The 21,198-nt window shown below is 43.6% G+C and overlaps 3 protein-coding genes across 6 annotated transcripts; all 3 read right to left on the bottom strand.

Annotated features, from left to right (window-relative positions):
- Positions 1–576: 576 nt before the first annotated feature.
- nhej1 (nonhomologous end-joining factor 1) lies at positions 577–7,141 on the bottom strand. Its single transcript, XM_061272843.1, has 9 exons — positions 6,879–7,141; positions 6,752–6,800; positions 5,939–6,136; positions 5,612–5,818; positions 5,390–5,528; positions 4,462–4,520; positions 1,524–1,680; positions 1,220–1,326; positions 577–793 (listed from the first exon to the last, which is right to left on the bottom strand). The coding sequence occupies exons 3-9, from the start codon at positions 6,122–6,124 to the stop codon at positions 719–721; spliced, it is 930 nt and encodes a 309-aa protein (XP_061128827.1). The 5' UTR covers positions 6,125–6,136; positions 6,752–6,800; positions 6,879–7,141; the 3' UTR covers positions 577–718.
- A 411-nt stretch (positions 7,142–7,552) lies between these two features.
- Positions 7,553–15,829, bottom strand: ptprnb (protein tyrosine phosphatase receptor type Nb). 3 transcript variants are annotated; one of them, XM_061272969.1, is made up of 21 exons: positions 15,573–15,829; positions 13,759–13,809; positions 12,708–12,915; positions 12,493–12,640; positions 12,089–12,428; positions 11,835–11,978; positions 11,701–11,735; positions 11,449–11,573; positions 11,291–11,355; positions 11,160–11,218; positions 10,758–10,994; positions 10,428–10,685; positions 10,219–10,366; positions 10,069–10,142; positions 9,848–9,925; positions 9,450–9,569; positions 9,210–9,376; positions 8,752–8,805; positions 8,569–8,633; positions 8,414–8,487; positions 7,553–8,281 (listed from the first exon to the last, which is right to left on the bottom strand). In XM_061272969.1, exons 1-21 carry the CDS (start codon positions 15,649–15,651, stop codon positions 8,210–8,212), a joined length of 2,601 nt encoding a protein of 866 aa, XP_061128953.1. In that variant the 5' UTR covers positions 15,652–15,829; the 3' UTR covers positions 7,553–8,209. The 3 variants fall into 3 exon arrangements, with proteins under 3 accessions (XP_061128953.1, XP_061128955.1, XP_061128954.1); XM_061272971.1 differs by having other exon boundaries at positions 10,428–10,670; positions 10,779–10,994; XM_061272970.1 differs by having other exon boundaries at positions 10,779–10,994; positions 15,573–15,828.
- Positions 15,830–16,943: 1,114 nt separating this feature from the next.
- Positions 16,944–21,090, bottom strand: dnpep (aspartyl aminopeptidase). 2 transcript variants are annotated; one of them, XM_061303529.1, is made up of 15 exons: positions 20,941–21,090; positions 20,652–20,742; positions 19,995–20,083; positions 19,816–19,929; positions 19,628–19,753; positions 19,427–19,551; positions 19,269–19,353; positions 19,075–19,182; positions 18,933–19,010; positions 18,179–18,259; positions 17,793–17,953; positions 17,680–17,719; positions 17,512–17,613; positions 17,269–17,436; positions 16,944–17,116 (listed from the first exon to the last, which is right to left on the bottom strand). In XM_061303529.1, the coding sequence occupies exons 1-15, from the start codon at positions 20,944–20,946 to the stop codon at positions 17,066–17,068; spliced, it is 1,425 nt and encodes a 474-aa protein (XP_061159513.1). In that variant the 5' UTR covers positions 20,947–21,090; the 3' UTR covers positions 16,944–17,065. The 2 variants fall into 2 exon arrangements, with proteins under 2 accessions (XP_061159513.1, XP_061159521.1); XM_061303537.1 differs by having other exon boundaries at positions 20,837–20,976.
- Positions 21,091–21,198: the final 108 nt, after the last annotated feature.

Below are 21,198 nucleotides of genomic sequence, written 5' to 3'. Positions count from 1 at the left end.
CACTTAAAACAGTCAGAAGTCATTTCTTTTAAACGTCCATTATTTTTCCTGTACAATTTATACCATTAAGAAAGCACTGAGTGTCGACTGAAAATGACGTCACGCGTGCTAAATCACAGTTGAGTTTGCGGAAACACCTTGATTGACATCTCCTGTTATCAGCTCTTTCGGTAAACCGGAGCTCACTAACGCAAAAAAAACATATTTGATTTTGTCATTTCCGATTTCAGTTCTTCAAATGAATAAATCTACTTTTTTTTTCCATCAAATAATAATTTATTCTCGACTTAACGCTGAAAAAAATGTTCAAAAAGGGTGACGCAAACAAACTGGAATTGGGTCAAATAATTTTAATAAGCATTTTCTACAGCTGATTCAACAAATAAATAATAATAATAATAATAATAACTGGGATTTATATAGCGCTTTTCTAGGTACCCAAAGTCGCTTTACATGTGTGTGTGTGGGGGGGGGGGGGAAATAAGAAGAACAAAGAAACACCAAGGGCAGGGTCAGTTAGGAAAGGCTAATGTGAAAATGAAAGGCTAATGTGAAAATGACTTATTGCGCAGTTGATTAGATGAAATAGAAAAGTAATTAATTTATTTAGTTAAAATACGAAATCTCAGATTAAAAAGCCGACCTCCCGCGATAAAATCATTGCCATTGATTCTAAAAGATTAAAAGCGATTTAAAAATAATTGATTGAAAACGGCGCTCATCGGAACAAGCCCACCACTTTCTTCTTCTTTGCTTTGGAAGACGTTCGCTCAGCACGGCCGCAGGTGATGAGCTGTGGAACATCGAAATGTGTGCGTTCAAAAATTCTGATCTGATTCGATTAACTGCCCCTTTCATTTTTTTTTTATTGTTAACATATGTATATCGGTAATATACGATTTACATTTAAACTTAATGTGCGAGAAAAAAAAACTAGGGCGGATTAGGAGTCATTGCAAAAACTTTCTACTTGCATCTCTAGTAAGAAAAAAAAATCGAAGTCAACATACATTGGCGGAGCTAAGATTTTTTTTTTTGTTGTACTTGGGGGGGGGCCAAGGGTGTCTGCGAAAGAACGAAATAAAATCGGAGAAAAAAAAATGGAAACTACAACAAAACTGGGGGGCTCCCCCTCTAGTTCCACCAGTGTGTATACGTACAAGAAAAAAACATTTGTTGTTAAACGTGTGTTTGTGTGGACACGGCTTGACCGCCATACCTGCTGTGCAGGGGCTGTGTGGACGATGTGGTCTCTTGCTTCCGCCACTGGGCTGCTCCGGTCCTGCTTGTCGTCAGCTTCTCCTCCTTCAGCACACGCTTCAACGCCTGCATGATGCCGAGGCCCAAACACGCAAATGTTCTTGCCAAATTTGACAAACCTTTCAGCTTGAACATCAATGGATTCAACTAACTTCAAATGATGTTTTTAATACCCCAAAAAAATTCCAAAAGGAAGTGAGGAGGACAAATGGCTCAAAGGATTAAACAAAGTTCTGCTAACTTCAAGGAGTTCCAGCCCAAACCTGAGGAAGTTGCGGGATCCGCATCTGCTGCAACCAACTGGTCCTGCTCCGACAGTTTGCGTTTGCTTCCGTGTGCGACGATGGCGGTGTAAAGCTCTCGGAGGTCATCTCCGAAGTTCTTCACGCCGTGATCGTCAGAACAAACCACAGCAAGAGTCTAATGAGGAGAGATGACCAGTCATTGAAGTGCCGCCGATGCCAACCGGTGAAAAGAAAAAAAAATAAATAATAATAATCATTGTTTTCATTGCACTGAAAATGGGATCTGATCAAAGCTGCTAGCAGAAGACAGAAAAGCACTCCAGTCTCCAAGTCCTTCGATGGATCGCACACACTCTCCAAATTAGCTCCTCAAATATTGACCAGGTGGAATTGGTGGTCTTCTGCTCGCTTTCAGGGCCAAGGGGGCTCCTCAGCACACTCTGGTCAGGCTTGGAGGTTTCGCATTGATTTATTTTTGTGATTTGTTTGTTTAAATACATGGGGACCGGGGGACTTGGTTCTGCTTTGGGCACAGAGGAACCAATGTGCTGAAAGGATGGAAGGGGGGGGGTAGGGGGTTGCAAGCAGAAAGCCAACCTTATACTGTATTTTTATTCACAGCGCCCCCTCCCCTCACTAGCCGACCTGTCCTTCAGCCCCTTTTAGATGATCTGAGACGCTGGGCTCCATTTGTTCTGAACATATGATGCTTGCTTGAGGATGATCGCACCCTGGCTTAGACTATGGTCCAGGTCCGGGTCAATGACATTTCCGTTTTGACGATTGATCTGTTCAGCTCTTTTCTCTTCCGGTGAAAGGACAAAGTCCTCAGCAGCTCACCTGGTAGCCACGCCCCTAAATCCTGCCTCCTGTGGTGGGGAAGGTGAGGTGAGGAAGGCTCGAGCCTGTTGACGTTTGGCTATTATTAGCAAGTTAGCAGCTCTGATTTTAGAAGCTGTTGTTTTCTTAAGGGGGGCTGCGAGGAGGGGTGGGGGGGGTCAGCGGTGGTTTTGCTGGTGCCAGCGAGTCTCACACTCACTCACTTTGTCTCGTCTCTGTTGACGACCTCGTGTTTACTCTTTTCCACACTATGTGACCTCAACTTCCCGCCCCGAATCAAAAAGTCATTTATGGCTCGCTGCCTCATCCCTGAACTAATGAGCACATTTGACAAAGACAAAAAAAATCATCTTGTCGACAATTTGTAGACCGGCCACCAAGTTGGGCGGAGGCGGATCGATCACCCGCAGGAAGTTGAAATGTACAAATGGACTAGGTATGCATCTCCTGTTCAAAAGCTATCTTGAGGACAGGAAGTATCGTGCTTAAAACGGAAACCAAATGGTAGTGGCATGTGGGATCCCACACGGGTCAATCCCGGTCCCCTTTTTACTCAGCCATGTCGCCCTTTGATCAGTTAATAGGCAGCGATAATCTGTCCTACCATGACTACGCAGACGACACTCAAGATTACCATCTCGCTGACGGCAGGTGAATATGGACCTTTAGACTCTCTCTCCGCTTTATCGTTCCACAACTTGACTCGGACGAGCCCGGAATCTCCGGAGCTAAAAAGTTAAGGATTGGCTTGGAGCTCAAATTGAACGGCCACGTTGAATCTATTGTCGTCAGCCTTTTATTATGTTCAAAACACCGAGCGCCTAAGAGTGACTCATCCGTGCATTTTTATCAGTTCAGACGTAGAAATGAGGAAAGGCCCGGAACTTTGCGCTTGCCCCATTCGAATCCTTTTCCAGCACTGTGCAGCGGCGCGCAAAGAATCTTGGCATATGGGAAGCCACCGAGAATAGCAGAGGTATTTCGTCCACCAAACAGGAAAAAGAAGCCCCACAAAGAATTTTGTGGCCTGCATTTGAAGGAGAATTTCAAACTGGGAACGCATTTTGAACAGTATGTGGATGTCATCATCCTTCAAAAGGATGCTGGCCTTGGCTTTTGGAGATAGCTGATGAGCTTTCTTGTTCTGATTGACACACAGTGAAGAAAAGTCACTTCAAATCACCATGGGTCACATGGAAGCCCTCCAAGAAGCTGATAAGGACAAGGGGGAGGGGGGCGAGGCGGGCTCATTCAGACAGAGTCAACGTGGACCTGAACAGGATGGAACCGGCACCGCGGTCCCCCTTCAACCTCCTCATGAAAGTTGAGATGAAGCATAGGCGAGTCACAGGTGATTCATTAACGGTCACCGACCGCGTTAGATGATGCCCGTTACTATGGTAACCGAGAATAATGCCGGAAGGGAAGAAAGAAAAACACACAAGCGTGTAGGCCTTGATAAATATTGCAAATAAACACCCATCCTTGCACACACTCAGGCACGGAGCTAAATCTAGCGTGTGGTTTGTCTCTTTAATGCAACATTTTCGAACAACCTTTCGATTTCGCTTGGCTCTGAAGGCGGCCTTGTCACTGCCCGGTGGAATTTGCCACCAGAGTCCAAAGACCAAGTCTTTGTCTGCGCCTTCTTCTGTGGTGTTTAGCCACCGAGGCTTGAAGGAAAAATAGCAAACGTAGCACCGCGTGCATTTGTCTACCACCAGATGTAATTTTCCATTATCGCAGTGTTGCTTGTTTTCAATCTGTCCAAAGGCAACATTTGGAACAAACCATTTTTTTTTTGTGCATTATCATTGAAGTGGACCAAAAGACAGCCCGTGGCCTGAAATAAACTTGCCATAAAAAAATAGTCAGCCTGCCACACCTTGGACATTCCTCAAGTCGATATGAAATGTTAGTTCATACGCGCACACGTACACGAAGAGTCCGAGGTCAACAAAGGCAGAGACAAGAAATTCCACACCTCCATTGAGCAAACACAGAGCTGCTACAGATTTGAGGCCAAGAGACAGCGCAAGGTTTTCTCCTCCGCTTTGCGACGCGAGTGCGAAGAAGATGAAACATGGCGGGACTGTGACGCGTGCTGGCCTCTCACCTTTGCCAGGAAACCGACTTTGTAGGAGTGCCGCTCGAAAATGTCTGTCTGCAGACGCGCTGCACACAAGAAGAAACGCTCGGCGTTAAAGGTGGTCGGACTGAAATGGATAGCATCTCTTCTAGCTGATGTTAGCTAGCATTAAGTTTTCCATAATTACTCAAAGACAACCAAGCAAATATTTTATAATTTCTTTTTCCCCAATGCAAAGGCTTTGCTTGCAGTACAGGGCAAAGTAATCAATCAAGCTATGTCTGCCATCTAGTGGTTAATAGTGGTATGACAACTTCAAACTACAGTTGAGCGTTTCGGCACTTGCAGACTTGCATATTTGTTGCTATTTATTTTTCAGGTTTTTAAATATATATACCGTTTTTTTCCATGTATAATGCGCAAAATGTAACTAATTTATTGTCCTAAAATCTGGGGTGCGCATTATACATGGGTACAAAAAAATATATATTCTTTTTTATTTATTTATTTATTTTTAAATCTGGATATGATACGGAGGCCGCCATTACAGATGCGCTTTCTTCTCTGCTGTTCACTTCAAACACGCTCCATACGAACACAATGCTCTCGTATCAGACAAGGCTTGCTCGATCACCTGCTCGTTTGCTGTCACAATGTACCCTACACAAATCCGAAACATTTCTTCGCTATTGAGTATGCTAGTGAACCTGACCGGCAGAATAACATCCGGTTGTTCCCAAAGATGATCTGTTTTCTGAAATAATTTTACGTTCACGGACTTAAGTAGGAGTCAAAATTTGGGTGCGTATTATACATGGGTACAGGCTTTTTTCCAGCATCGACATGCCATTTTTAGGGTGCGTATTATACATGGGGGCGCATTATACATGGAAAAAAACGGTATATCCTGTTTTACCAGGATTGTTTGCCCCAACTTCCCCCCACAAAGTTGTACCTCTGCTGAGTGTGGCTCCATTCTCCTTGTAGTCTTGGATCTCGGCATCCTTCGTGACCAGCAACTCTTCCAGCTCTTCCACCTGCTGTTCCAGCACGTGGCTCATGGACAACAGGGGCTGCACCAGATGAAGACATACCTAGCAGATAAAGAACTCCACTCATATTCCATCGCATAAGCCCTTCAACCCCCTCACGAAATTCAATCAAAAGCCAAAGGTACCACAGCGACTGGAGCGGGGGTGCAGCGAAACTCCCAGTAGAACGGCAGCTCCGCTAGCTTGCTCTTCAGCCTCAAGCACAAGTCGCCTCCTTCAGGCCGCATCACGGTGATGCCAACTTGGCTCTCGCCGGACAGACAGGGCCGCACCACCTCGCACAGGTGCGAGAAAAAGGCTTTGACGGGGGCTTGCAAACGCTTGTTCAGCTCCTGGCACGACCAATTGGCAAACAAGCGCAAGTTTAGAAGAAGGCAAAAATAGTTTCACGGTATCGTGAATTTATAACTCCTCGTTTTGTATTCGTTTAACGTTTTTCAGAATGTGCGCACCTGAGCGCGGCTCTGGATGGCTGCCGACTGCATGGTCTCCTGCCAAACGCTGCGCATGTCAGTTAGCAGGATGCGGTACGTCGTCTCTGCAAAGCAGCTCTTGACGAGCAGGTTGCAACCATCAATGGCAATGGGAAGCCACGGATGCTGAAGGAGAACATCGCTGGAGGCTTCGATGGTTTCCATCTTGATTAGAGCCTAGTGGGTTTATAAACGTTAGCATTTCTTTAATGGAATGAGGAACTAACCCATAAAATCACATTGGAATCGGCTGTTTAATCTGCTTTTTTTTTTATTCTTCTTTTCCAAATTATTTACTGTTTTTTCCATGTATAATGCGCAAAATTTAACAAATTTATTGTCCTAAAATCTGGGGTGCGCATTATACATGGGTACAATTTTTTATTTTTTTTTTATCCGGATATGATACGGAGGCCGCCATTACAGATGCGCTTTCTTCTCTCCTGTTCACTTCAAACACGCTCCGTACGAACACAATGCTCTCATATCAGACGCTTGCTCGATCACCTGCTCGTTTGCTGTCACAATGTACCCTACACAAATCCGAAACATTTCTTCGCTATCGAGTTTGCTAGCGCATGCGCAGCGATACTGACCGACAGAATAACATCCGCTTGTTCCCATAGATGATCTTTTTTCTGAAATAATTTTACGTTTACGGACTTAAGTAGGAGTCAAAATTTGGGTGCGTATTATACATGGGTACAGGCTTTTTTGCAGCATCGACATGCCATTTTTAGGGTGCGTATTATACATGGGGGCGCATTATAAATGAAAAAAAACGGTACTAACCTTGCGAAAATGTCGTGCTGGCTCTCAGGTGATTGCACGGTGGCAGCTTCTGTAAACGAGCCATGTCATCTCATCTCATTTGTGAAACAAAACATTCTAGTTTGAAAATAGCAATAGGCGTACTTACAGTTCCGGGCAGGCAAAAGTAACGTCATCTCACACGAAAAATGTCCATTTAGAAAACAAAAACATTGCACATTTAAAATGACATATGTGCTGCTAGCTATTTTTCTACTACTGCAGCAATTTTCTATCACATCAATAAAAGTAGCTCAGTCACTTTTGGCTACAGCGGCTTATAAGAAACAAATATATTTTTAAAAAGTTTAAAAAAACAAATATTAGCTGACGCTCCAGGAGCGCCTCTGTTTTGTCTACGGTTGCGATGCGTAAAAACACCGGCGTGAAACAAGACAGTCGTTTATAGTTCCGCTTTCATGGCCTGGCTGTCTGTGCGTTTTTCCCAGGGAAAAAAAACGTTTAATATTTTACTTAAAGTAAATCAAATTTTTATTTTAAAATTATGTTTTCATTGATGATCATCTTCCTTCCCACTTGGCCAAGTTGTCCTTTTATATGACGTCACCATGAGACAAAATTGCAATTTGAATGTAAATGTAAAAAAAAGTCACCTTCATTATTCTTTTGGTGAGAAAGTCTTTCTAAATAAAATGTTAATAGAAGTCTCTTAAATTCCTTCAATTTATGATAAAAAAAAAAATTGATTTTGGTCACAATGTATACAGGCCAAGAAAAGCCTATTGTGCATTCTTGAAGCACAAACAAAGACAAGCAAACATATTGCAGCACTTACACACGAAAATATTTATTTATAATTTCACAATTAGAAAATAATTTCCTCATAGAATAGAATTTCTTTTTTTTCCATTTTCTAAAATGCGTGAGGTATACGACAATACAACCAGTTCAATGGTACACGGACACGAACACGTTTTCTGAAGGTATCATAGATGGCAAGTCTACTTCCAGCAGGATGACAATAATCACAGACCAATATATTATATTTGACCAATATTAGTAAACCGTACAATGGTGTTCAATTTTTCCCAAACATCTCTGTGTCCAACTTCCTGAGACATAAACTTGATGTATGAAACAGCAAAATTTCCAACCATACGAGAACAAGCTGAAAGGCTCCCACGAGAAAATCGTCACACCACCTTCAGGTTGGATTTGTGCAGGTACAGGTGACACCTGAATTTTAACTTGTGGTGTCATTCTAAAAAGTCGACACGAGTAAATCGCATCTGAAAATGTAAAGGTCGTTTTTAATGAGATTCCTTACGCAATATTTAAATGTTAGTTATAGCTGTGCACCTGTCCAAATCCATCCGAAAGGTTCCATTGATTATTTTTGATGGTGTAACATCACTGTTAATTTCAAGGCAAAAGGTAGTCAAGAGCGAAAAGGAGGTCACACAGAAGTCTGGTGTCGCTTTACTGAGGCAGAACTTTAAGGATGGCGTTCACTTCCTCGGCTACGGCAGTCAGGGCAAATTCAAATTGGTCCTGAGAACACAAAGTCGGCTGATGACTTTCGATATATTGCGGTAATTGTGAAAATATTCCTATAGCATCAAATAAGAACAGGTAACATCTTCAAATTCTGTCATCTGGCTTTATTTGTAGACAAAAGCTCACCTTAGTACGAACCATCCCAGGCCTCTGGTCACGAATGTGCTCCAGCGTCGCAGCGATGTCAATTTCCTTCACGCCTACAGAAAAAAAAAAAGAAGTAATCTTGCTCTTGACATGTTTGATGAGTACAAACAAACAATTTTAAATTCAAAGCTCACCTTTAGCCATGCGATTTAAAACCATGTCGATCAGGATGTAAGTACCAGTCCGGCCTGTTCCGTTGCTATGGTGACAAAGACAAATGAAGGAACCCATCAGTTAGCACCATATAGCTTTGTGTATGTTCAATTAATAAATAAAAGTTATTTTTCCATCACTATTTGGTTTGAATCATATCAAACCTGCAGTGGATGATGATCGGGCACGAGCGTCCCCGGTAGCATTTGTTGACCTTCCTGAGGAGAAAAAAGAAGGAAAAGGTCTTACACTTTGGATTTATTCATTTATTCATTTATTCATTTATTCATTTATTCATTTATTCATTTATTCATTTATTCATTTATTATTATTATTTTTATATTTCATTCATTCATTCATTCATTCATTCATTCATTCATTCATTCATTCATTCATTCATTTATTCATCCATCCATCCATCCATCCATCCATCCATCCATCCATCCATCCATCCATCCATCCATCCATCCATTTATTTATTTATTTATTTATTTATTTATTTATTTATTTATTTATTTATTTATTTATTTATTTATTTATTTATTTATTTATTTATTTATTTATTTATTTATTTATTTATTCGTTCATTTATTCATTTATTACGATGATACTGAGGTTATACCTGCGAAAGTCCAGTAGAGGGCGCGTGGAGGCAGGAATTCCATGAGCCGGCCAGCTAAGGAAATGGAACTGAGTCAGGGTTCGGGTCTCCTGCGTCTGAACGTTCTTCAGGTAGAAGCTTCGCACCAGGAAGTCGTTGCACCAGATGTGCTCGGACACCAGGTTGACCTTGAAATAGTAAGGCGTAACTAAATCCAAATAATCCATGACTGTACTTCTACAGATGACTACTTTTGCACACCTCATAGATATGGTAGAGCGAGGAGCCTTCGTCCGGCCAGTAGCGGTCACATTGTTTCTCTCCCTCCTCCACCAGAGCTGTCATCATGACGATCACCGTGCAGCCCGTCTCCCACACCATCTGCACACGGTATTTATTTTTTGGATATTTTTTTAACACTACACCAGAAGACAGACATATTTATTTATTTATTTATTTATTTATTTATTTATTTATTTATTTATTTATTTATTTATTTATTTATTTATTTATTTATTTATTTATTTATTTATTTATTTATTTATTTATTTATTTATTTATTTATTTATTTTTGTATTTATTATTATTTACTTTCTTTTTTTTTTTTACTTCTGACTTTGCCATAATTGCTTTGTTGCTTTTGACACGGATCTTCTCACCTGCCAGAAGTCCGAGATGGTATGGGACAGAGGGCCCTGGGTGGCGATATAGGCCGGCATCCGAGGGTCATGATCAATCTAAAGGGAGCGAGGACGTTGGCTAAGTTTCCATGGAAACCAACAACAACAATAATATTCACCGATTGCAAAATGTTTGGTTTATTTGAAATTTCACGATGTTGTGTTCTATTCGGACTCAAGTTCTCAAAGTAGCTACTTACGATGGTGCTGGCGTTGATGTAGTCGGAGCGAGAAGGGTTGATCTCCGGTTTCAGCTTCACCCTGGCATGATCGTCTAGGAGAGCCAACATACGAAGCATTTATGATCGCTCCCATGAAAACGGCCGCCGAAAACGCCGGCGAGGCCTCACAGGGCAGCGAGTGGCTGAAGCGGTTCTTCTTAATGTTGGTCTTGCTCTGCGCCACAGCAACGCTGCTGGGATCCGCCTGGTAGGAACACAAAGCCTCCCACTCCTTCAACAGACGGTCTTTGTTCCTCAGGTGGTCTTCCATGTATGCCTTTTGAAAAATCAAATCGATGACTCCCTTTCACTTGGTTGAGTCAAGTTCGGAAGCGTACCAGAATCATGTGACCGGTGGAGATGTCCATGTTGGCCTGGGCGGGTTCCTCGCACCAGGAGGGCGTGCTGCTGTGGGAGCTGGGACTGGGCTGGGCTCCGTCGCTGAACTGGGACGACACGCTGCTCACTCTTGAGTCGGCGCCTCCGACGGCTCCCGCCCCTCGACCGCCGCCGCTCGGCCCCGCCACGGCGCCCATGGCGGCGGCTTCCAAACGTCCGAAGGCACCTTTGGACGCCATATGCTGGCGACACAGGTCCTGGTGAGCCAGTTTAAGTCTTATTGCATGTCGCAAACATTTATTGGGCGACTCAAATCCAACCCAAAATACCTTTTTTCGGGGCTTCCCCACCTGATACTCCTGGTGGCTGAAGCTTCCGCCCTCAGCCCCGAGGCCCAGCTTCTTCGCCGCCAGTCGCTGGGCGTGGCGACGCAGGCAGGTGACGCTTAAGGCCGCCGCCAGGATGCCGCCGATGCAGGCGAACGCCACCAGGGTGGAGGAAAGCCAGCGAGACCCGGGTTGGACACGCGTCGCCAGGGGCAACACTTTGCCATGAGTCTTCACTTGCTAGGGAAAAAGCACAGAGAAGAACTTTCAAGAACTTCTCTCGCTCACAATGGGTAGACTGGAGTTTCCAATTGAGCTGGAGAAAAGAGGGATTTGAACCCAGATCTCTTGACTGTGAGGCAGACATGCTAACCAGATATCTACGAGCATGCTTGTTGCTGTCACCTGGCCGTCGGTGTTCTGCAGAATCTTCTGGCTTGTTTCAGGCTGCAGGACGCTCTTATCTGCAAATGACCAAGTGCAAACTTACAAAAACTTTTGGACTTATGAATATGTCAATGTGACGTAATATGAACCTTCTTTCTCCGACAGGTTCTTCACGTTTGGGTTGCTCCCGTAGGTGATCACTGGATTTAAGGCACTGGGAAAAGGATGGAGCAGAACATTTGTTTAAGAAAAAAAAAAAAAAAAAAATCAACCTTTAAGTGTTTGGTTGGTGTCAATGTGGTTTTACGCTTCCGGTTTGTTCTTTCCCGGTTTGGCCGCCACTGCAACGCGGGTATCCTGTTGGACCTCCATCGGTTTGGAGGACTTCACAATTGGAAGAACATCAGGGGCAGCCATTTTGTACTCCTTAATCTGATGATTAAAATATACAACTGTCACTTTTACAATGAAAAAAATAAAATTACAAACAATGTCTGCGTGTGGTGGAAAAATGGCCGCAAAAAGCCGAAAGGCAAAGTTGCGTAAACGACGTGCTCACCTTCTTCCCTGTGCCGATATTGTTTCCATCATTTTCTGGAAAAAAGGACACATGACAAGATTAGCGATAATTACTTGCGTGGATTTGACTTTGCAAATGTGAACGCGTCTCAATATGTCCATCCATCATGAGACCTTTGGCTGCTTTGTGGCCGAAGGAGCTCTCCATCTGAAGCTGCTTGAGCAGACCCGGCAGTTTGTCTCTCTGCTCGGGGGACAAATCTTGGACGTCCAGCCCGTAGCGGTTCAGCAGCTTCTCCAGACGCTGAACAGAGCGAGCTGCAAAAAAATAAAATAATAATAATTCAACAATCTAATCTGGAGATTCTGGCAATTTTTTACTTTCCGACTAAGACAATTTTTTGAATTCTTTATTGGACTTTTCTCACCATCTAATCCCGCCAAAGGGTCATACTTGGGCACCATCTTGCTCTGCGGCTCCCGGTTGAGACCTCCAATTTGAGAAACGTAATCTTGGTCATAGTCGGGCGGGAAATCCAGCCCCGGGAAGGAGGATGCTAATGCTAAGGAGTTTGCAGGCGCCCCCCTGTGGCGGGAAGCAGCCTGGACAGCGGAGGAGGGTGGAGAGGCGAGGTAATAGGACACCAAGTTCTGGAGAAGTTGCTCATCTCTATCCAGAGACTTTCCTCTGGAGCGGGGAGGTGAGTAGCGTTGGAACGGAGAAGTTGGATGATCTTCCAGGGAGTTGAGGGAACGTTCAGCCTCATCCTGAGGAGAATAATAACATTTATTTAGGTGGCACCTTTACAAATTGCTTTCCACATTTCTCTACCTGTTGGTAAATGTACGAATCCAGCAGGGGCATCTGCCCGTGCATGGAGGACGAGGAGGGGTCAAGTGTCAGGTAATCTAGGTACTCTTGCATCATTTGAGGGTCATCCTCCTCCTCGGGTCTCGGAACCCTCCGCTGACCGAGCAACCTGGAAAGACAGAAAGGAAAAGATGGACTCAAAACATCTCTGGGTTCTTGATGGGCAGGTTTCTTACTGTCTGCGCTGGTGAAGCCGTGAGGACCTCACGGAGGGGATTTGGCTCAACTCTCGCCCGATTGTCGCCTGGGTAACGTCATCCCACCAGGTCATGCCTTGTGACATCAGGTCTTTAAGAACCTCCTGCAGCTTATGCAGAGCGGGTACGGAGACCAGGTACTGGACCGGATCGTGGTGGGGAGCCCAGCACTGTCCGAACAAACCATCTGCATACGACAGATGGCAGGGGATATAATTGCCAAGAAACGGAAAGTGAGATTTGTATTTTACGTGTTGTTGTTGCATCTATTATTATATATTTAAATGTATTCATATTATTTATTATTATTATATTATTATTGATTTAAATTGAAAAAAATACGTATATAAATATTATATAAATACATAATATATAAATAAAAATAAATTGAAGCAAAAAAAAAAAAATCTGAATGAAAGACTCGTATCTTGAAACAGCTCACTCATATCTCAAAGCGCTTCTGCATGAAAAAAAAAATTAAAAATACATGAAAATCCTGAATGTTGTGCAAACTGGAATGAATGGCTTAAAAAACCAAAAATGATATTGCATCAATATTGATTGCATATTTTCCCGACAACCAGAATAAAATGTCATGGTAAAATAATATCATTCACAACTATCCACTTCGGCTGCACTTTCCCACGTCACATCATCATTCACCGCAGTGGTGACATGACTTGATGACTCATCGCATCTCTGCTCCCTCTATCGCTGATCAAAACAAACGCGGGCAAGAAAGGCACACAGTTGTCAGGCAGGTGATGTCACCGTCACCATAGTAACAACTTCCGCCGGCCGCAATTGGCGCATGGCCGCTGACGGTTGTCGGCGTTGCGCTTCCACCCACTCGGATTCTTTGCGTATGCTCTATTGAATTTTACAATCCGCCTCATTTTGGTGCCGGCGAGGTTTTACGCTAAGTTGGCACGTCGTTATGTTTGAGAAAAGCATATCGTAAACGATTAGGACGAGAAAGAAGCGGTAGGTCGGAAAAGCGTCATTTAAGATGGAGGACGTGCAAACTCACCGTCAGTGCACAGCTGATCTGTGGGGCAAAGCCTCTTCTCAAATAAGCAACCTGCAAACAGAATTGAGTCCAGATCAAAAAACGAGGGTCGTGCTGCATAAATAGAATTTATAATGAGACACAAATATATGCACGTCTATGTTCCATTTGACCTTTCCGGATCTTGCCAGGTGGCAAACACCAGCAGATGTGAGGCCACTCACTCTGTTCTCATTATTCACACCTTCATTAATCTTCCATAATTGATCCTGCGTCTAATGTCTAATTGAGGAGGGGGCGAGGAAGCAGCCGATTGGCAAAATATCATTTTCCTCCCAAGCCAATCGATTCGTTAATGACGAAACCGAGACATCAGAGCGACTAGACGACCCAATCTAATCGGGCCTCTGAAGAGCAGAAGGGCTTCGGCATTTGCTCACAAAACAATGAGCAGTGAAATGTGAAATTAAGAAGAGACTGTGGATGCTCAGAGGACCACCACAGCAGTTGATTCAGCAGTTGTTTTGTCTCTCTCCAAGCAAGATGGCGCCCCCGCCAGACGAGGCCACAAGTTGAACTTTGGACTTGGGCTGTAATCAATGTGATGGCACCACAGTGTAAGAGCAAGACATGGGCGAGTACTTCTCTTCCTCCATGAACACACACGATATCGATTTGTGCGCTAATGGCCTTCTGAGTGCCTCATTTCCACAATAATGATCCCGGGTGAGGGATTGATACCACGAGACAAACATCACTGCAACTGGTGGGCGGTGATTAAAAAAATATTTATATATATTTTCAAATGAATCCCTTCTTCAAGTGGATGTGCAGCTTTCCAAGATGGGAGAGGAATTTATTTCCAGCTGAATCAAAGCTCCAAGTTAATGCAAAGTCATGGAAGGTCCATTCCCGGTAGTTTGCGAGTCTAACTAATCACTTTTGTATCTAAGTGGCTAATAATATTCAATTTACTTAGATATAAAATACCTATTTTGTTTTTTGATGAATTCAACATACCGTTTTTTCCCATGTATAATGCGCAAAATTTAACTAATTTATTGTCCTAAAATCTGGGGTGCGCATTATACATGGGTACAAAAAAACAAAAAAACATTTTTTTTTTATTTATTTTTTTTTTTTTTTAATCTGGATATGATACGGAGGCCGCCATTACAGATGCACTTTCTTCTCTGCTGTTCACTTCAAACACGCTCCATACGAACACAATGCTCTCGTATCAGACGCTTGCTGCTCATTTGCTGTCACAATGTACCCTACACAAATCCGAAACATTTCTTCGCTATCGAGTTTGCTAGCGCATGCGCAGTGATACTGACCGGCAGAATAACATCCGCTTGTTCCCAAAGATGATCTTTTTTCTGAAATCATTTTACGTTCACGGACTTAAGTAGGAGTCAAAATTTGGGTGCGTATTATACATGGGTACAGGCTTTTTTCCAGCATCGACATGCCATTTTTAGGGTGCGTATTATACATGGGGGCGCATTATACATGGAAAAAAACGGTAACTGCATTCTAATGTTGGTGATGACACTTGGAGCACAAGTATTATTTTTATGAGTGTGGAGGGGAAGTTTGGGATAACATTACGTTCTCGTCTTGTAGTATTTCAGATTTTCAAAAAGTCCTATTAATCATGTCTTCTTGCTTGTTGCTTCCCTGTGCATAAAACCACAAGCCACCATTTGCATCATCTGCACACCCTGCAACACTTGACCATTTGGATTAAACCATTTACAATAGCTAAGCTATTTTTTGTTCGATTAATATAATGCAGGGAGTAAATTTGTGTGCGCCGGAGCTCCTCTTACCGTGTCGGGCGGCCGAGGTGAAGCGACAGGAGGCGTTGAGGAGGAGGCACAAGGCCACCCACAGCCGACAACGCTTCATGGTCCAGCCGAGATCCGCTGGAGCGAGGAGGGGAGTGAGCCGCTGCTGCTGCTGCCGCTGCTGCTGTTGTTCCCTCCCGTCTAGCAGCTGCCCATTGTCGAGAAGAAGCTAAAGTCCGCTGCTCGCCAGCGCTCCTGCCTCTCTTGTGCTGCTGGGATGAAGGCAAGAAAAAGTTTGCGGAGCATCACCAAAAGGGGGCGCCAAACAAAACGGTGTACACAGGAACCCCCATTTCCCATGTTCACCTTATTCTCACGGGTTGAATTATTCGAATAGGGCTGCTGTTAGAATTGTAAATTTGCATGGGGAGAGGGGATCTACCGTTTTTTTCCATGTATAATGCGCCCCCATGTATAATACGCACCCTAAAAATGGCATGTCGATGCTGGAAAAAAGCCTGTACCCATGTATAATACGCACCCAAATTTTGACTCCTGCTTAAGTCCGTAAACGTAAAATTATTTCAGAAAAAAGATCATCTTTGGGAACAACCAGATGTTCTGCCGGTCAGTATCACTGCGCATGCGCTAGCAAACTCGATAGCGAGGAAATGTTTCGGATTTGTGTAGGGTACATTGTGACAGCAAACGAGCAGGTGATCGAGCAAACGTCTGATACGAGAGCATTGTGTTCGTATGGAGCGTGTTTGAAATTAACAGCAGAGAAGAAAGCGCATCCGTAATGGCGGCCTCCGTATCATATCCGGATAAAAAAAAATTGGTACCCTTGTATAATGCGCACCCCAGATTTTAGGACAATAAATTGGTTACATTTTGCGCATTATACATGGAGAAAAACGGTAGTTCAAATTTGCTAACCTTGGTGAAAACACCCAAAGAAGACACAGAAAAAAGAAATTGATGATGCTATGAACGGTGCTGCCATGCCCACTTGGGAAAAAACATACTTCAGTGTCTTGCTCAAGGACTCTTCACCAGGATTGAACCCACCACTTTTTTTTTTTGGTACATCTGTGTCACTCGTGCCAAAAACTGCCAGAGACTGAAACTGAATGTGAAAAGCATTTTTGTGATACATTGGGGGAAAAAAAAGTCATTCTTACATTTTCGATCGCCATTTGAAAATGAAAAGACGCCACTGATTATAATGTTAATTAAGGTGGCCTCATGTATGAATGTGCACTAATTATAACTGTGACAAAATACATTTCCACCTATTCTGGTGAATGTCAACACCTCAAAGAAAAGCCAGCGTGTTGATTTGTGAGCATCTATCCAAATGATGTCACTGTGAATTGGAATGGCTGTGTTCATCAAAAATCAAGCACTTGAGTCTTTCAATGCCTTTTATTGCAAGTACCATTCACAGGTGTGTGCAGCGGACCCGTTTATAATCAAACAAGTCGGTTCTGATTTGATTCCACCTCGTGTTGATTATTCCCATCCTCCTGCTTCTAATCGACCATCACTGTGCTCCTCACGCGGGGGAACAACTCAAAGAAAGCCTGCGAAAAGACGAAAACACATCAGCGGGCATTGTCACGGACGTATCCCGAGTCGTTGCCGTGAAAAAAAAAAAAAAGTGGAAATCCAGACAAAAACATGAATATCGATAAAAATGTCCCTTTTGCTGGTGGCCTCACAAAATGGGAGTTACCTTAAAGAGGGTGGTGCTTTGCAATATGCTGGAAGTGCAGCACATCTCCCGGATGGAGTGCATGGCCAGCTGGGGAGCGCCCATGTCAACTACGGGCACACCGAGCCGAGCGGCCAGGATGGGGCCGATGGTGCTTCCGCACGTGCTGTCGTTTCGGACCAGCACGTCCTGCACGGGCCGCAATTCGCACAGGTGGGGGAAATGTACAAATGTGACATTTAGCCGCCGCGACGGAAACGGTACCTGAAGAGGAACGCCGGCCTGGCTAGCGACTTCCCGGACAATGGCGGCGGTCACGGCGGTGGTGGCGTAGCGTTGGTTGCTGTTGAACTTGATCACTGGACCCTGAAAGAACAAAAAACGGAAATAAAAGTCGGAAAAAAAAAAAAAAAGAACAAAATTTAGCCGTACCTTGTGAAAAGCCGGGCGATGGTTCTCCTCATGCTTCTCGCTGAGAAAACGTATATATGATTCATCGAAAAAAAAAAATTACTCAGTTTATTAGTTGGTTGGGTAAAACTGACTGGTAGTTTGGGTGCACAGCATGAGCCATGTCGGCGCTAATCAGGAAGGAGCGTGGCGCCGCCTGCTGGAAGGCGGTGGGATTGGATGAGGAGGAGGCCAGGCGAGTGAGGATGAGCTCCGTTAGGTTGGACTCCGCCCCCTGAGTGCTCTGCGAGCCCACCTATACCACGGAATAAAGGAACAATTTTGAATTGAAGGTTCAATCATAATAGGGGATATGAATAGAGTGGAAAAAAATTATTTGAGCATAATCTGGATTCAAACACGCAAATTCCAGGCAAGTCTAATTTTAGGGGAGGGTGGGGATAAAATGATGAAGTCAATTTGGGAATATTTATATAAGATGATGACAACAGTTTAATGTGAAGGAAGATCAGTCACAAACCTCTTCGTTGTCAAAGAACGTCACCATGCGGATGTTGGGCTCTTGGTTTAGCGAGTCCCCTGAGCAGGACTCAATCAGCCCCTGAGACAAAAGTAGACCACATCAGAAACGGAGCAATATGGCTCTAAAATAAAAATCTAATTTTCCCTTTTCAAAAAAAAAAAAAAAAGATAAAACAGTTGACATTATTCAACGGTTTTAAATTTGGGGATTTTTTTTGCTTCATATATCCTGAAAACAATTGCCGGCTTTTTGGGGGGCTGAATTGACATTAACCATAATAAATTCCACAGATTTCCCCCCCCCCTTTACAGATAATGTAAATAATCTAAATTGTCATGGTTTCAAATATTCATCATTTTAAAAAAATCAACAAAAACATTCCCTTTGTGATTATTATGTTAACAAAACTGACATGGCAGAAAATATGAATAAAAGACATTACCGTAGTTTTCGCACTATAAATCGCGTTTTTTTTCATAGTTTGGGTGGGGGGGCGACTTATACTCAGGAGCAACTTATATACATATATATATATGTTTTTTTTCACTTTTTTGGGCATTTTATGGCTGGTGCGACTTATACTCTGGTGCGACTTACAGTCCGAAAATTACGGTAGAATTTTTGCCAACAAAATTCTGCATACAATATATTCAATTATTTTGATTTTTTTTTTTTTTTACTAGCTGTCTGCAAGCCACTTTTGGGTCCTGACCCGCCAGACAACAGGTGCTTAGATGTGAGCGAGTCAGACCTGCAGGGCGCAGTAGCAGCTGTGGAGGTTGTCCAGGCGAGGGGAGTAAATAAACTCTTCATACACACCTCCCAAAGCCTGCCAACAAAGAAACAAACATTACATAACAACTCACAAGTTCACTGGCAATTACCAGGCTCACCCCGGGTTGAGTGTCGGCCAGACAGAGCTCAAAGTCCATCAGGGCTTCGGGCTCCACTTGGAGCTCGGAACACAAAAGCTTCACCAGTGCTGGGTGATGCTTGTCTGCCTGAAGACATTCCAGTCCAACATTCTAATTAGATTCTGACGTTGTCAGGAAGCACGCTCAATATTTCGCGTCGTCGCCGTTTTCACCGTGCTGGCGGCGTTGACGGCGTCACCAGATGACGCACTGCCCGTCTCCAGCTCTTCCTGGACGGCGGTGGCCAGAATGGGCACGCTGAGGGACAAACAGTTAGGATAAGTTGCATCCCACCATTTTCTCATAACGGACATCCTTTCAAGATACCGACAGGTGGTTCTCCTTATTGGGGCCGAAGGAGTCGTTGATGTCCCTCTGCAGGTGGATGGCCAGGTGAGGGATCCGGAGCAAAGGTCGCGGCACGTGCACCAGGCGGTGGAGCAGTCTGCCGTCTCCCTGCCAGACCATTCGTGGCGGGTTGTGACTTTTTATAAATCCATGTAAAAAAAAATCCCCGTCACTTGAATATTACCTTAACCATGACACGGCCCGCAATGGTCAGGTCACGGTCAAACCAGGTGTTCCAGATGCCGCCGCCGTAGCATTCCACGCCGACTTGAAGGCAGCCTTGCTTTGTCTTCTTTGACCTCGGCTTCACCTGAAAACCAACACGTGTCACCCGCGTTGGGTTTAAACATCTCACGTGTGTTGACGTCTCACCCGAAGACATGGGCTGTCTGTGTGGGCTCCAATCATGGAGAAGCCATTCCCGGGCGAGTAGCGCCCCCCCACAGCAAAAGCGATGACACTGGAGAAGTTCCTGGTCACAAAGTACTGCAAAAGAAAATCCACTTTAGAGAAGACCGCGACCATACCAGCACATGCAAAGTACAACTTACTTTGTTGGATGGCCGGATGTCCCACTTATCCATCTCCTTCAGTTCCACAAATCCCGCCTCCAGCAGACGCTTCCGGCATTCTTCCACCACTGAAGAAGACGCAATTATTGCACGGTGATTGCGCAACTCTCATAATCACTACCGCTGTCACTTCTGAGTGTGAAAAGTGCCGAGAGTCAAAGTGCAATGGTGAGAGACAATGAAAGATCATCGTAATCTTATCTCAATCTCAAAGACGTAGTTTGACCTGCTCACAAGTCAATCGATAATGCCAACGATTAGATTGAAAAAATACATGACCTATTCTAGAAAATTCTAAAAAACGATTAAATAAAAATAAAAACATGACCTATTCTAAAAAAGAAAAACCGATTAAATAAAAATAAATACATGACCTATTCTACCCCCCGCGTGGCCGACATTTAAAAAAATAAGCATTTCAAATGCCTCTAAAATTCGCTAGAAAAAAACCAAACGATGAAATAAAAATAAATACAAGAACTATTCTATCACCCACGTGTTTCATTTTAATTTTAGTACACGGCCGAATGTACAATTATAATTAACCAGTGAATAAATCTTAGTATCATCCTTGTTTGGTAACAAAAACAATTATATAGGACACGTAATAAGTGGAAATTAAGTATTCAGATTTACCGTGATATGGAGACACGCCTCTGTTGACAAATTGTAAAAACTCTTTAGCTGCTGACTGCACGGCTTCCTTGGAGCTCTTCATTATTACGGACTGCAAGAGAAAATTGCACATTAAAAAAAAACAACAGTTAAACAAGCAGGATCATTTTTATAGTCCAAGTTTAGGTCCAATAACATATGCTAACCTTTGCTAGCAAAACTGCACGTCACTTAAAGTGTAGGTTGCGGCCTCTGTCAAAGCGACACTGCCTCATAATGCAATAAAACGATTTATTTGAAGGGAACTTACCTGCATTGAACTTTGTGACCAGTATGACTGCTGCAGGAAGCTACGGCGGAAGCAGCATCAGAGAGGAGGAGCCTGCTTACAGCGACACCTAGCGTTCGGGAGGGTTACTTCCGCAAAACTACGTCTGAGGCCTTTACATTCAAGAACATCAAACTGAGACAAGTCCAAGCATGAACAACAAGAGTCGTGTTGAAACAGGTTACAATTGTGTTGATATTTTTACTAGCATTTTTTCAAGTAGCCTGCTAAAAATATCAC

Source organism: Syngnathus typhle, linkage group LG2 (genome assembly GCF_033458585.1).
Source record: "Syngnathus typhle isolate RoL2023-S1 ecotype Sweden linkage group LG2, RoL_Styp_1.0, whole genome shotgun sequence".
NCBI classification, from domain to species: Eukaryota; Metazoa; Chordata; class Actinopteri; order Syngnathiformes; family Syngnathidae; genus Syngnathus; species Syngnathus typhle.
The sequence above is the reverse complement of the archived record's forward strand: the minus strand, read 5'-3'. Positions and strand labels throughout refer to the sequence as shown.

Bases quoted from the DNA above. Each gene is read 5' to 3' on its own strand.
- nhej1 (XM_061272843.1), bottom strand. From the start codon at position 6,124: ATGGAAACCATCGAAGCCTCCAGCGATGTTCTCCTTCAGCATCCGTGG. The intron at 5,819-5,938 runs GTGCGCACATTC...TGGTCGTGCCAG, and splicing joins CCATCCAGAGCCGCGCTCAG to GAGCTGAACAAGCGTTTGCA. The intron at 5,529-5,611 runs GTACCTTTGGCT...TTTATCTGCTAG, and splicing joins CCCCCGCTCCAGTCGCTGTG to GTATGTCTTCATCTGGTGCA.
- dnpep (XM_061303529.1), bottom strand. The intron at 20,084-20,651 runs GTAAATCTGAAT...CGTCTTCTTCAG, and splicing joins AGGCGTGTCTCCATATCACG to TGGTGGAAGAATGCCGGAAG. The intron at 18,260-18,932 runs GTCTGACTCGCT...CTTTTGTCTCAG, and splicing joins GCTGCTACTGCGCCCTGCAG to GGGCTGATTGAGTCCTGCTC.
- ptprnb (XM_061272969.1), bottom strand. From the start codon at position 15,651: ATGAAGCGTTGTCGGCTGTGGGTGGCCTTGTGCCTCCTCCTCAACGCC. The intron at 11,979-12,088 runs GTGAGAAAAGTC...ATTTTTTTGCAG, and splicing joins CCCTTTGGCGGGATTAGATG to CTCGCTCTGTTCAGCGTCTG. The intron at 8,282-8,413 runs GTGAGCTTTTGT...TTGTGTTCTCAG, and splicing joins CTGGGATGGTTCGTACTAAG to GACCAATTTGAATTTGCCCT.